This window comes from Aristolochia californica, unplaced genomic scaffold (assembly GCF_029961685.1).
Source record: "Aristolochia californica isolate CCGP_79_NKW_82.1479 unplaced genomic scaffold, dmAriCali1.0.hap1 SCAF_16, whole genome shotgun sequence".
In the NCBI taxonomy this organism is placed as follows: domain Eukaryota; kingdom Viridiplantae; phylum Streptophyta; class Magnoliopsida; order Piperales; family Aristolochiaceae; genus Aristolochia; species Aristolochia californica.
The window spans coordinates 17,123,596-17,136,769 of record NW_027181837.1 but is presented as its reverse complement, the minus strand read 5'-3'; the positions used below and the strand labels follow the sequence as shown (position 1 = coordinate 17,136,769).

Genomic DNA, 13,174 nt, shown 5'->3' with positions numbered 1-13,174 from the left:
AGAGCGGCTCGAATGGCTTCAAGATTGTTCTAATGAAGAAATGTAGTAATGAGTTTTAAGTCCATTATCTACTTGGAGACGAGTGTTTTGATTTTTAATGATGTTTTTTAATTATGACATTGTAAGACCTAGCATTGATAGATTATGAATGTCATTATGGTTTAGATTTGGGTTTTCATGATTGTTGGGTTCTTATTGTGTGGATGAATATAGTGGATGTGTGATTGGATATGGTTGTGTAAAGGTATGATTGAAAATAGGTTATGATTGAAGATAATGGTATGTTTGTGTTTATGACTTTTAGGAAGAAACAAGAATTATTTTTGTAGTCGTCAATCATAAGTGTTTGTGTTGATTGTATTTGCAGCTTTCCATGGATATTAAGAAAGAAAAAGAAAGGATTGTAAGTATGATAGCATTTACATGTATTTTGTAAATCATGGGAAGATACTATCTCAGCTATAGGAATAGACGTGCACTACGTCCTCGTGGGATTGGGGGTCCAATTTATTTACAAAAGGCATTAGAGAAATCACTTGTTAAATTTCGAAAAGTTTATAGGATGAATCAAATTGTGTTTCATAAATTGGCAGAGATACTTTATAGTAAAAGATTTTTACCACCCACAAAGACCATCTCAGTGGAAGAATAACTTGCATATTTTCTCCTAATTGTTGGTCAACAACAATCGTATATTGTCGCAACAGAGATGTTTGATAGATCAAATTGGACCATAAGTAGGTATTTCAATAAGGTGTTGAATGTTATTGTCAAACTTCAATCTGATTACATCAAATGGCCTTCATAACGCACTCACTCGAAGGTTTTAAACAATCCAATATTTTATCCGTATTTTAAGGTAACACCACTTGGCCTTTAATGAATAATTTTAGATTAATATACAGAGTTACTTTGTATTAATTGAAATGGTATAATTAGGAATGTATTTAGGCTATTGATGGAACTCATATCAAAGCAAACATCCCACTTCAAGAACAACAATGGTTCCGGAACAGAAAGGGCTATCTCCCACAAAACGTGATGGCAACATGTACATTTGACATGCAATTCACTTATGTACTTACTGGATAGGAGGGATTAGCAGCTGATTCCTGTGTACTGAAGAACGCATTGACTCGGGAAGATAGACTTTTCGTACCTGAAGGTAAATAATATTTTTTTATTCAATATCTTTTTATCTATTATTATCTTCAATTATTTTAGGTGGAATATATTTTGTACTGTAGGTAAATATTATCTAGTTGATGTTGGTTATGCAAATATGCTTGGATTTTTGTCTCTATATTGAGAAACTCGTTATCAACCTTCCTAGAAATGATAAAGAGTTATTCAACCGAAGGCACTCATCTTTGAGGAATACTATTGAACGAACTTTTGGTGCTTTAAAAGCTCGATTTCAAATGTTGAAAGGCGCTCCTTCGTTTTCTTATAAGATCCAGATAAAAATTGTAATAGTTTGTTGCATATTACAAAATTATATACGTAGAGAGGATTACAATGATATGTTTGAATTGGAAGATGATAATTCGGGTGATAAGCTTGGTGGAGAAGGTGATGAGGTCCGATTAGCAGGTGTAATTGAGGACGAAGATAGTGATGATAGCAATGCTGTTGTGGATGAAGACAACCTATCAACAAACATGCGGAGGCGGTGTGCATTAGAATCCACAAGAGCCGCACAATTTCGAGATGCCATAACAACTAGCATGTAGAGTGATCATTCATGGTTGTATCTTATTGTTTTTGAACATGTATTTTATCGTTTGTATGTACTAAACTAGTAAGTTGATGATTTTAATATTATATGCACGAACTGGTTGTTATATTCCAACACATATTTTTTTTAACGTTTGCATTTATGCTGTAAATTGTGGACTATTACGAACGACATAAATATGAACTTATATGTTATTAATAATTTATCCTAGTTTGTTAATAAAATAATAAATTTATTTATTTATTATATTCATTAATGTTATTACTATAGTAAATTATTAATTTAAGACTAGTAATTAAAATATTGTTAAATATAGCATTTGATCAATTATTTTGGATTAATTATCTCATTTTTATAATTATTTAAATTAATCATTTTTTATTTTGTAAAAATATATTATTAATTACTTTAAAAATTCATCTCATGTTATTAATAAAATAATTTTACTTATTTATTCTGTTCAATTAAATAATTTATTCATTAATTATATTTGATGCAATTATTTTTTACTTTTTGTAATTTTTTATATTTATTCTAGTCACACGTAATTATTATATTAATTTATAATAAACTATAATCATTAGTTGGTTTAATTATCCCATTGCTATAATTAATTAAACCAATGGTTTTAAATTTTGTGGCAATATATTATTAATTAATAATATGTAAAAATATATATATTTATTTATATATATTCACATGATCAATGAATATCTCAACCATTTCATCAATAACTATCTTAATAGTCCCATCAACGACTATCTCATGATATAAGAATGTATTTTCCCTATTGGATGCAACCTCCACAACCATCCTTGAGGATAGTTTTATCATTAATTTATGAAGCGAAAATTTACAACATTTAGGCCCTGTTAGTGTTACTGACGGGTAAAATGTGATAAAACCTGTTAGTGCCCTTTAGGGAAAGTAAATTACAGATGTAATATACTTTCCCCGTTTTAGGCATAACGCGAGGGAAATTGAATTAAGAGGGGTTTAGGGTTTTGGGAAAAAATAAATTCTGCTCTCTCGCTCGCGACCTTCAGCGATTTCAATCGCCCCCTCTGCAACCTCTCCCCGGCGTGATTCTTTCCTCTAGCTGTCCCCAGCTTAACGACCTTCGGCGACTTCTTTCCCCCCTCTGCAACCTCTCCGGCTCGATTCGAAAGAAACTAGGTAAACCCCTCTTCCTAGAAAAGGTTTTCTTCTTTTTGTGTATCTCTCGACCATAGAAAAACATCGAATCCTCCCTCTCCGTCTCTTCCAAGTTCAAGTCAGGGTTTTTCTCTTGCCGGCTGGTTGTGCTTCTCTATCTGGTTTCACATGACGCTGCCCTGCTGCAGCTCGAAGGAACTCTGGCTCGCCCACATCCATCCTTCTTTTCGAAGCCAAATTTATTTTACAAGTAACTTACTCTTACCACAGTTTGTTGGAAAACGGGGTGTGTCTGAGAACCTCATTTGCCGAGCAAACGTCTGTAATTTACCTGAGAAAAATGCAAACTATACCGGAAAGAGGAAGTACTCAGGTGCATTAACTTCGGTTCGAAGAGCTTTAGAAGTGGAAAGCGATATATATATAGCCTTAAATTCTTTCTTAGGAAAACTCAGCCCAAAAGAACAAACTGTGCTTCTCAGAATCTAGCATATAACGTGAAGATAAATATTTTTCGTATCCTAGTTAGTTCAAAAATTGTAGAGAAAATACTATCTTTTACATAAATTTTTAGGAGAAATCTTGAAAATTGACCTAACGAACGCCAACTGGAACAGTTTCTGTCTTTCTACAATGCACCATACTGCTTATAAATACTCGGTTTCTGTTGCTTCTCCAGTATAAAATCCTTGTTAAGTAGCAAGAGTTTTTTCTATTTAGCTGGGAGTTTGGATGTTTCAGATAAGAGCTTAAAGCTTTCAGGAGATTAGGTGTGGGAAGTTGTTGTTTTTGAAGTTTAAATATTGTTGTTTATGATGTTTTCATAAATGTCCTGGTGTTAATGCTCTGTCTTATACTGTTGTATATTAAATTTGGTCTTCATATGTGTTTTTTTATTCTATTGCTTAGTATATGTTATTTTCATATATGCTGTTGTATCATCAGTTGTATGGTTAAACTGTGGGGAACTTGCTAGAGAGAGCTTCTTGAAGCCTGTTTCTGTAAATATAATTCCATAACTTCAGTGAATCAGTACTTACTAGGACCAACAAGCCACCTTGTTTTTGAAAATTTGTGCTAGGGGAGAACCATTACTATGTTTTCTTTAATCCTATGATTCAAGTAATCTTTACTAGCCGCTGAATGAGGGGATCAAAATACTTCCACCCAAACAACGTATGAGTTTCTCACTATTTTTGGTTAATGCACCCCATGTAAATTAAGATATAACAATGATGAAGATGGCTTTTGATGACTTGAAGCTTTTTACTGATAAGATTTGATGTTCCTGAGACTGCGTATTGATAAGAATGGCAGCAAGATGAGCTTGAGCCACTCAAGCTGGACCCCGTCTTGATCTGCTCTCAAGTTCAAACCTCAATTATAGGCTTGAGCCAAGTTTTAGATGCCAAACCGAGCTCATGCTCATGTAAGCTCAAGCTTGGCTCGATTCTACCCTTAATAATTTACAATGGATAGACATACTCCTGTCAATTCTACCAAAAAGATTAGTGTAGCACTCAGTTATTGTTATTCCACAATGGATTCGCCTTGAATACGTTTCTTCTCTTTTGCAGTCGATTCGTTGTTGTCTCCAGTCTGTCTTGAACAAGTAATCTTTTATTTTGTCATAACTTAGTCTGAATGGTTTTGTTTCCTATTTGCTCGAGAATTTTAAAGCTAATATCTTTTCTCTGATATATGCAATTGGCTGCAGCGAGAGTATCCATTTGCTTTTGTTTTCTTTAAAGTTTAGAAGTTCCCTCATTTATTTTGTTTTTCTTCTGTTCTACGATTGGACATGAGGAATCTGTTGTGTAAGGTTTCTTTTGTTCTTTTCAGGCTTAAGTTGAGTGTTTTTTTTAAAGAGGGGAAATTGTTGTTGGAGTAAGCTGCAACAGCAATGGCCGACGATGATTATAATGACGTGGACATGGGGTAATTTATGTTCTTTATGTATTTAGCTATTATTTATTCATCTTTATATGATGTTTTTTTATTTCACCAACAGTTGCGCGTAATTACTCAAGGTTGTGAAGAACTTGAGTTTCCTCATTTACATGGTTTCATAAGTGCGTGTGTGTGATATATCTATCCATATATTTTATATAAGTCCATGTATATATTGTTCATAAACATATTGGTAAGCTAAGTGTTATGATACATGTGCATTGGAACTTTCAAAATTTTCAAAATCTAGGTGGACGATGTTGCTGCTAACTTTATACCAACAATTAGATGAGCTCCACCTCAGACTAAAGAACCATTTGTGCTGAAGTCTTCATTCTTAAGTTGAAGAGGGTATTGTTGTTTAAATTCCTGTAATTTAGTTCATACAAATTTCTGTTGGTAAGATTATCACCTCCTCCGTGTTCTTTAGAATTTTGGTTGCAATTTACAAAACACTATATGCAGTCTGTGACAGCATACCATCACACATCTTTGCTATTTCACCTCAATCTTATAACTTTCAAGTGAGCGACGAATACTTCTAGACCTGCTTCTGCTGTATAGGCTTGCTGGTTTGTCAATTTCAATGAAGTCTGCATCATCTTTTTTTCTTTTTTGAATAGCAACTTCTGTTTAGTCTTGATGTTTATAAGTGCTGTGCAGATATGAGGATGAGCCTCCGGAACCAGAGATTGAGGTAAATGATCAGTTCCCATTTGTATGAGTTAATTTTAGATGCTACTGGCGGTAGATCCTGCAGGTTCAAACATGTGAAACAAATCCTTAAGAGATAAATTTGGTCGTTTGTAGGAAGGTGATGAAGAGGAGGTTGATAATAACAATGAAGAGATTCCTGATACTCTTGAACCTGAAGGTGAGGCAAAAGGAAATGAAGAAGCAACTCAGCGGCCTCGAAAGACATCGAAATACATGACTAAATATGAGCGTGCTAGAATACTTGGTACTCGGGCTCTGCAGATCAGGTTTTGTCCTATGATTTCCTAGTATTCCTAGTCAGTACTATAAGTTCAATTTTTGTGTGACAATGCCTGTGACATGTTATTTTTGTTTGAACAGTATGAATGCCCCTGTGATGGTTGAGCTGGAGGGTGAAACTGATCCACTGGAGGTAAGTAACTGTGAAGCCTGCAGAACTCATTTTGTGTAAAAGAAACCCCATTCAAGGCCTGGTTTTCAGTTTCAAATGTGTCTATTTCTGTCACTACAGATTGCCATGAAAGAGCTTAGAGAGCGCAAAATCCCATTCACAATTCGTCGATATTTGCCTGATGGAAGGTAGGTCTTTCGTGACTAGTTTCCCTTGTTTCTTTTTATGTTTAATCAGAAATTTAGTGTGAGTTCGTATCCCTGGAACATTTGGCAGTTATGAAGATTGGGGTGTCGATGAACTTATAGTCGAGGACTCATGGAAAAGACAAGTTGGTGGTGACTGAAGCGGATGCTTTCTACTTGTTTTACTTGCCATCACTTGATATTTTATTTTATTTTGTTTCAAGAATGACTTCTGTTTTCTTCTCCGAAACAAAAGAGTTTGAGTTATGTTTACTCTGATAAAAGTTTATCAAATTACTTCTATACATAATTAGGTACATAATAAATTTTATCTATTTTCATTCTATTTAATAAATGATCTGAATGTTTAATTGTGTAAGAATTCTTTTCATGGGAAACATTTCTCCACGAAAATAGGTGTAAAGGTGGTGCGTGATGCATTTTTAATTGTGTTGTATTGGGAGTCCGATTAGTGATTTAGTGTTACCGGGCTAGAAATCGACCCTGAAGCTTTGGCATGTGGTCTCCAAGCCAGTTAGCAAGTTATAAGTCGTGCATGCGTTGGGTTAGCTGCACTCCATGTGCGCAGGTCTAGACGCGCGCCCCATCCTTGCCGCCAATGACCCAGTCGCCTCGCCCTCGCGAGCATACCTGCACCCCTGCCCGTCCCATGTGCCCACATGCTTAAGCAGCCGCATGCCGCCCTCGTTGCATTACCTTCCTTGATAGTTGAGAAAAAATACCTACCAAACAGATGAGATCCCTCAATTATTTGGCAAAATGTAATTCAATTGGGCTCCTTCCAAACTTGTTTGAAAATGTGTTACGTGACATAAGGGTCTGCAGTCCCGTCACAAAGGTTTCCTCTACCGCATACTCGCTCGGCATGAGCACAAATGTGCCAAAATAAGAATATCAGTTTGTTGGCTCCTTCTCAAGTTGCTTTTGACGCGTTTTCGCATCAAAGCGAATTTGTGCCAAAGTTAGTTTTTTGGCACTTTGGTTGCCCCTGATCATGTTTAAAACCTCCAGTCATGAAGTCCTTCTTTAGGGTTTTCTCTTCTTCAATTGGCATGGATTGACCTTCAACTCATTGTTTGTCACCTGCCAAAGAAACAAGAAGGTTGGACTCTCCACCCTTTACACCCTATGTTGGAGGGTTGTATGCATGACTGCTATTCCCTTTACATAGTCCCCTACACCGGAAATTACCCAAGGTCCTTGCTCATTGGTAATCCCTATCATTCCCATATAGGGCATTACAAAGGCCTTGTTTTTATAAAGGAAATCTACCCAAAAGATCACATTAAAATCGTGTAGATGAGTTACAACGAAGTCCAAAAGTCAACCCACTTCCCCAACGATTACAAGAACATGCTTGGCCACCCCAAGCATGGGTTTGGCTTCAGAATTGACAACCTGTATTCGACTGTTAGCCAGTTCTCACCTTAAGTGTAATCATCTTGTTTCCTGCTCCAAAATGAAGTTGTGGGTTGATCCCAAATCAACCAGAGTTTTCACTTTGCCATCATTTATCAAACTATCTAGAAAAATCAGTTTATGACTTTGAATTTCTCGACCATTACTTGGATTGAGTTAAGCAACATCAACGAACCAACTCGACGTTCTTCAACATGTTGATCATCACTTGATTGCTTGACTCCATCATCCATTTTGATAACATTTAGTAGCTTTCTTCTTTCTTGGACAATCCTTCATCAAATGTTCTCCTTATCAAAGGAAACAAGTAATCTTTCAATTTTTAAGATTACCGTTTTCCATATAGTTCTTCTTCTTCCTCGGAAATCCATCTCCAAAAAGACTTCTTCTTATGGTTCTCAATGTTCCTGTTTCTATCCACAGAGATGGCCATTTATCATCAAATTTTCTCTCAAAATCAGTCTACTTCTTTTTCGTGGCTAAAGCAATTGCAAGTCTCTTCACCTCCCTACGCCTCAACTGTTGTTCTGCCCACAGGCGAAGTCCTACAAGAAAAGAAAAAAATCGATCCTCATTGGTCATGTTAGAAATGTTTAACATTAAAGAAGTAAAAGTCTAAATATACTCATGAATTGTCCTTTTTTTCTTCAATACACAATTCCTTTCGAGCAAGGTAATCGACATCGTTGGGAAAGAAATGGTGTTTCAATTCACGTTTGAAACTTTCCCATGTGTCAACTGAGTTTTCACCATTCTCGACATTATCAAACCTTCTTCTCCCCCACAAGATAGTGTCATCAATGAGAAACATAAATACGGTATTAACCTTTGCTCCCTCATTCGTGAGATTTGAAGCTTTGAAGTATTGCTCAACTTGCCTTTAGCAGTTCTTGATCATCTTTGAATTTCACAGTCCCCGTACGGTTTAGGCTCAAGAACCTTGATCTTCATTAGTGTATAGACCCTTTTTCCATTTAAAATGGTTCGTTCTCGTCCACATCTCTCCGTACTCTATTATGTTGCAATGAGTTATACAATTTTTTAATTTGCTAGCATAATTTTTGATATGTATATCGAAATGATTTGTTTCCCTGATTTTCCCTGATTTAAGGATTTGATTTGGACTTAATTTTAGGTTGTAATTGTATTGATAAATAGCCTCCATTTGAGAGAAGAATACATTGGAAAAATTATTCTTTTGAGACTCTGTTTGATATAGTATCAGAGTAGGAGAATTCTCTTTCCGGTCGATGAAAATCAGAGCTAGTGTTCCCGTATTCATCTCTGTCGCCTGCAAAAGTCACTGAAAAAAAAAAAAAAACAAAGTAGAAGATCTCTATTTTTCTGTTGTGGCCCGACGAAGAAGTTCCAATGCCGAACCACCTTTTAGTGGTTCCGTAAAATATCACCCCGCCACCCGAAATCCGCTGAAAGCTAGTGCCGAACCACCTTGCGACCTGCATGAGCGTCGCCGATGGAGAAGACGAAGGTGCGATCGTTTTTAATTTTCATGTTCTTCTCAGTCGTTGCCGTAACACAGACTTGCCGTCACCCGAACTCCGGTGGGACTCCCGAAAGCTGCTTCCAAACCACCACTCTGCCTTCCAGTGAGAAGGAGCAGCGTTGTCTCCGCACTGTTTCAACAAATGCGAAGGTACGGAAAAAAATAATTTTTCGCTTAACTTAGGTCCGTTGGTTTATTATTCGCCTAGCGACCCGGACAAGAACTGGACCACGTTCAAAGGCCCAAACTGGGTCAAACAGAAAGTGGAATCGGCCGCAGCTAGAAAATCTATTGCTGCCGCTACACAATCTGTTGTTGTTGGCTCTACCATATCAATGTGACCTCAACTTTAAAAATATAAAGTTGGACTATCTATGCACCAACTTGAGAGAGAGTGAGTGTTGCAATGAGATGTACAATTGTTAATTTGTTACCATAATTTTAGGATTTATATATCGACAAAATTTGTTTATCTGATTTTCTCTAATTTTAAGTTCTTATTTTGACCTAATTTTAACGTGTAATTATATCATTGCCTTCGCTTGGGAGAAAAATATATCAAAAACAAATATATAAAAAAAATTAATCTTTTGGAACTCTTGTTTAACACATTTGCGTCTGCAAGATAATTGCGAGTATCTGCATGAAATCCTCCTCTGAGTTCCTCTCACGAATCGAGAAAGTCAGGTTCGAGTCTCCGCAGATAATAAAGAGTCAGCTTGTTCATTTAATGTGATGGGCAATTTACGTACGAATCGGAAAAACTGCAGATAATAAAGAGTGAACTTGTTCATTTAATGAGATGGGCAATTTACGAATCGGAAAAGACCACGAACTGCACGTGGACGCTTACTTATCTCATGTGAGCTGGCTCCAAGCCCAAAGACATCATTTTCTTATGTACCCACCAATGTGCGTTGAAAGTGATGGTCAATTTCCATTTTAATATAATAAAAAATATACCACGAAATACACGTAGACACTTTTTTTTTGCTTTTTTAAATTGTATGCCACGTGTATGCGTAATAATTGTTCCGTTCAATGTTTGGGCTGGTTTCTAGCTTGAAGGGGACCGGATTGGATATCTTCGCCCCGCCAAATGGGTCGCCCGGGTCCAAGGAATATTTTCGAATGACTCTAGAAAACATGTGGTCAAAGGGGGAGTGCGAAAAAGTAACTTTTTTTTTTTTTTTCAATTATTTTATCAAATGGGTCCCTCCCTTCTTATTTTTTCCCCTTTATACGATTCTGCCGGCTTTCCCTGACCTTTTTTTTAACAAATTGCTCCATTTTGCATTAACCATCAGAAACCCGTGCTTCGTGGAAATGAGGAAATGTAGTTTTACCGTCTTCACCTCTCCCACCGCTTTCCCACCGACCTGTAATGACGAACGAGAGAAGAGAAGCGGGAAGGACCTCACTACTCCTCTATTTAATGCCCCATTCTCTCCTCCATACTTAAAACCGTAACCCAGCACGAAAACGATCCAACAATGGCTATGTCAATGCTGCTGTCCAACGCCGTCCCTACAGCCACCGTCCTCTCCTCCTCCTCCTCCTCCTCCTCCTCCTCCTATGCATGCCCGCTCCAGATCAAAGACTGCAATGTACGTGAGAAGAGAAGGGCAAATACTAGTATTAGAAGTAGCAGCGAGACGAGTGGTGAACCCACTCCGGCCAGATTTGACCGTCGCAACGTCCTTCTCGGTCTCGGAGGGTTCTATGGAGCCACCGCTCTCGCCGGCAACCCCTCAGCGGTTGGTGCTCCGATTGAGCCGCCGGAACTTACAGCTTGTCGTTCGGCCAACTACCCGGATGGGTATGGGGACCAAGTTCCGGTCCAGTGCTGCCCGCCCTATGACTTTAGCAAACCTCTTAATGTCCAACCTTACCAGTTTCCAGTGAGTCCGCCCCTGCGGAAACGGAAGCCGGCCCACCTCCTCACTCAGTTTGAAAAGGACCGGTTCAAGAGTGTGATAGCTCAGATGAAAGCCCTTCCCCGGAACCACCCTTGGAACTACCTGCAGCAGGCACAGATCCACTGCGCTTACTGTAACGAGGCTTACAACCAAAAGGGAACGAACACGCCGTTGCAGGTCCATTTTAGCTGGCTGTTCCTCCCGTGGCATCGCTATTACCTCTACTTCTTGGAGAGGATCATCGGGAAAATTATCAACGACGACACCTTTGCTCTCCCTTACTGGAACTACGACGTTCCAGCCGGGATGAAGATCCCGGATATCTACTCGGATCCTTCCTCCAGTCTTTACAACCCCAACCGGAACTCCTCCCACTTCAATGAGAATCTCAATCTTAGTTACAGCTACGACATAGAGGACCAGCCGCCGCCGGCGGATGTCGTGCAAAAGAATCTAGAGAACTTGGACACCATGTTTAAGACCACTCTGGCGGTGCCGCGGCTGTTCATGGGAAGTCCAGTGAGAGCCGGGGATTCGCCAAACGCCGGAACGGCTAATCTAACTTCGGGCTACTGTGAAAACGTGCATAATGTGCCTCATATGTGGGTTGGGAACGTGGAGGCCCCAAACACAGACATGGGCAACTTCTTCTCGGCGGCCAGGGATCCTATCTTTTTTGGTCATCATGCTAATATCGACCGATTCTGGGATATCTACAGGAACAAGAGAGGGAACCTTCTGGAGTTCAACGATCCCGACTGGCTCGACGCCACCTTCGTCTTCTACGACGAGAACGAGAAGGTGGTCAGTGTCAAGGTGAGTTTGGGTTTGCTGCGGTTACTTTTTTATCTTCCCGTTTTCGCATTATTTACTACCCTTCATCATCTTCTTCTAATTCTGCCAACTTTATCAAAGAAATTTTAGTTGTTCGTTTAGCGTAAAGCAGTTTTTTGTTTTGAAATGTGCAAACAGGTGAGAGATTGTCTGAACGTAAATGACTTGGGGTACGCGTTTGCAGACAATAATTTTAGCGTGCCAACAGTACAACCACGGGCGGCGCCGATCACAAACCCCAAGTTGATCAGCGACTTCGGTCCATCGCCGCGTCCTCTCAACGAGACCATCCGAGCGGTGGTTACCCGGCCGAAAGCCTCTCGCACTCCGGCGGAGAAGGCCGCCTTCGCGGAGGTCCTCTTCATCGACGACATTGATATCTTGGACCCAGAACCAATCCGTTTCGACGTGTACGTGGACAATCTGTTACAGAATACGTACACCGTCGGCCCCGGTACGTTCTCCGGAAGCTTCACAAGAGTCCGACACAACAATCACATCATGAAAAACGGACCTACCGTCAAGGCGGGTCTCCAGCTGGGGATCCAAAGCATCCTTGAGAGCATAGGCGCTGACGCTGCGCAGAAGATCGCGGTGAACATCGTCCCCCGGAGCGGGCAGGTGAAGATCGGAGGGGTCCACATCGAGCTGGTGCCCGCGCAGGCGTATTAAAAGGGGTATGTCGGGGTCTTTCTAAGTGCCCTGATCGAGAAGAATCGAATATTTGTGTCTGTGTAAGGATCCAATGAGTCGACTGTGTCTGTCTGTTTTCCTTATAGCCTAGTGTCGTGGAATAATAACTGAAGATTGTGGGCGCAATCTTGTCTTTTCATCTTGTTTAAAAAATATCGTAGTCAGATATTTTGTTTGTGGATAAAATGGTGTTTCAATTCAAGGATCGGTGCCGTTCGAAAGATATTTTTTTCTTTTCCATTTTAACCATGTTTCTTTTTTGTTTTTTTTTTTAGTTTTTTATGGTTATTCGAACACGAGAGAAAAGAGCTTAAAGTGTGTTGTTAAAGATCTTGTATTTGTATTTATTAGCTAGGAGAAAAGGTTTCTTAAGTGGTTAATCATTTTAGGAAAAGGCCTTCCACCCAAGGTTTCTTAAGTGGTTAATCATTTTAGGAAAAGGCCTTCCACCCATGGTTTTTCTTGCGACCAATATCTTTACAAATGAATTTGGATAATCTACCGAAAATGAAAGGTCAAGAAGTTGCATTTAAGTTGCCAGCTCCTAGAAATTGAAATTTAAAGGAATAATAAATGCAAGGATCTAGTAGCCCTTTAGTATCGAACCCTAGAAAAAATTAAAAAATAAAAATTTAATTATTATTATTT

At 38.7% G+C, this 13,174-nt stretch overlaps 2 protein-coding genes across 2 annotated transcripts; both read left to right on the top strand.

The window, feature by feature from the left end:
• Positions 1 to 2,723: 2,723 nt before the first annotated feature.
• LOC137953393 (DNA-directed RNA polymerases II, IV and V subunit 6A-like) lies at positions 2,724 to 6,462 on the top strand. Its single transcript, XM_068800771.1, has 7 exons — positions 2,724 to 2,914; positions 4,736 to 4,831; positions 5,507 to 5,540; positions 5,654 to 5,826; positions 5,921 to 5,972; positions 6,072 to 6,139; positions 6,228 to 6,462. The coding sequence occupies exons 2-7, from the start codon at positions 4,797 to 4,799 to the stop codon at positions 6,295 to 6,297; spliced, it is 432 nt and encodes a 143-aa protein (XP_068656872.1). The 5' UTR covers positions 2,724 to 2,914; positions 4,736 to 4,796; the 3' UTR covers positions 6,298 to 6,462.
• Positions 6,463 to 10,530: 4,068 nt separating this feature from the next.
• Positions 10,531 to 12,728, top strand: LOC137952776 (polyphenol oxidase, chloroplastic-like). Its single transcript, XM_068799842.1, has 2 exons — positions 10,531 to 11,815; positions 11,972 to 12,728. The coding sequence occupies exons 1-2, from the start codon at positions 10,574 to 10,576 to the stop codon at positions 12,503 to 12,505; spliced, it is 1,776 nt and encodes a 591-aa protein (XP_068655943.1). The 5' UTR covers positions 10,531 to 10,573; the 3' UTR covers positions 12,506 to 12,728.
• Positions 12,729 to 13,174: the final 446 nt, after the last annotated feature.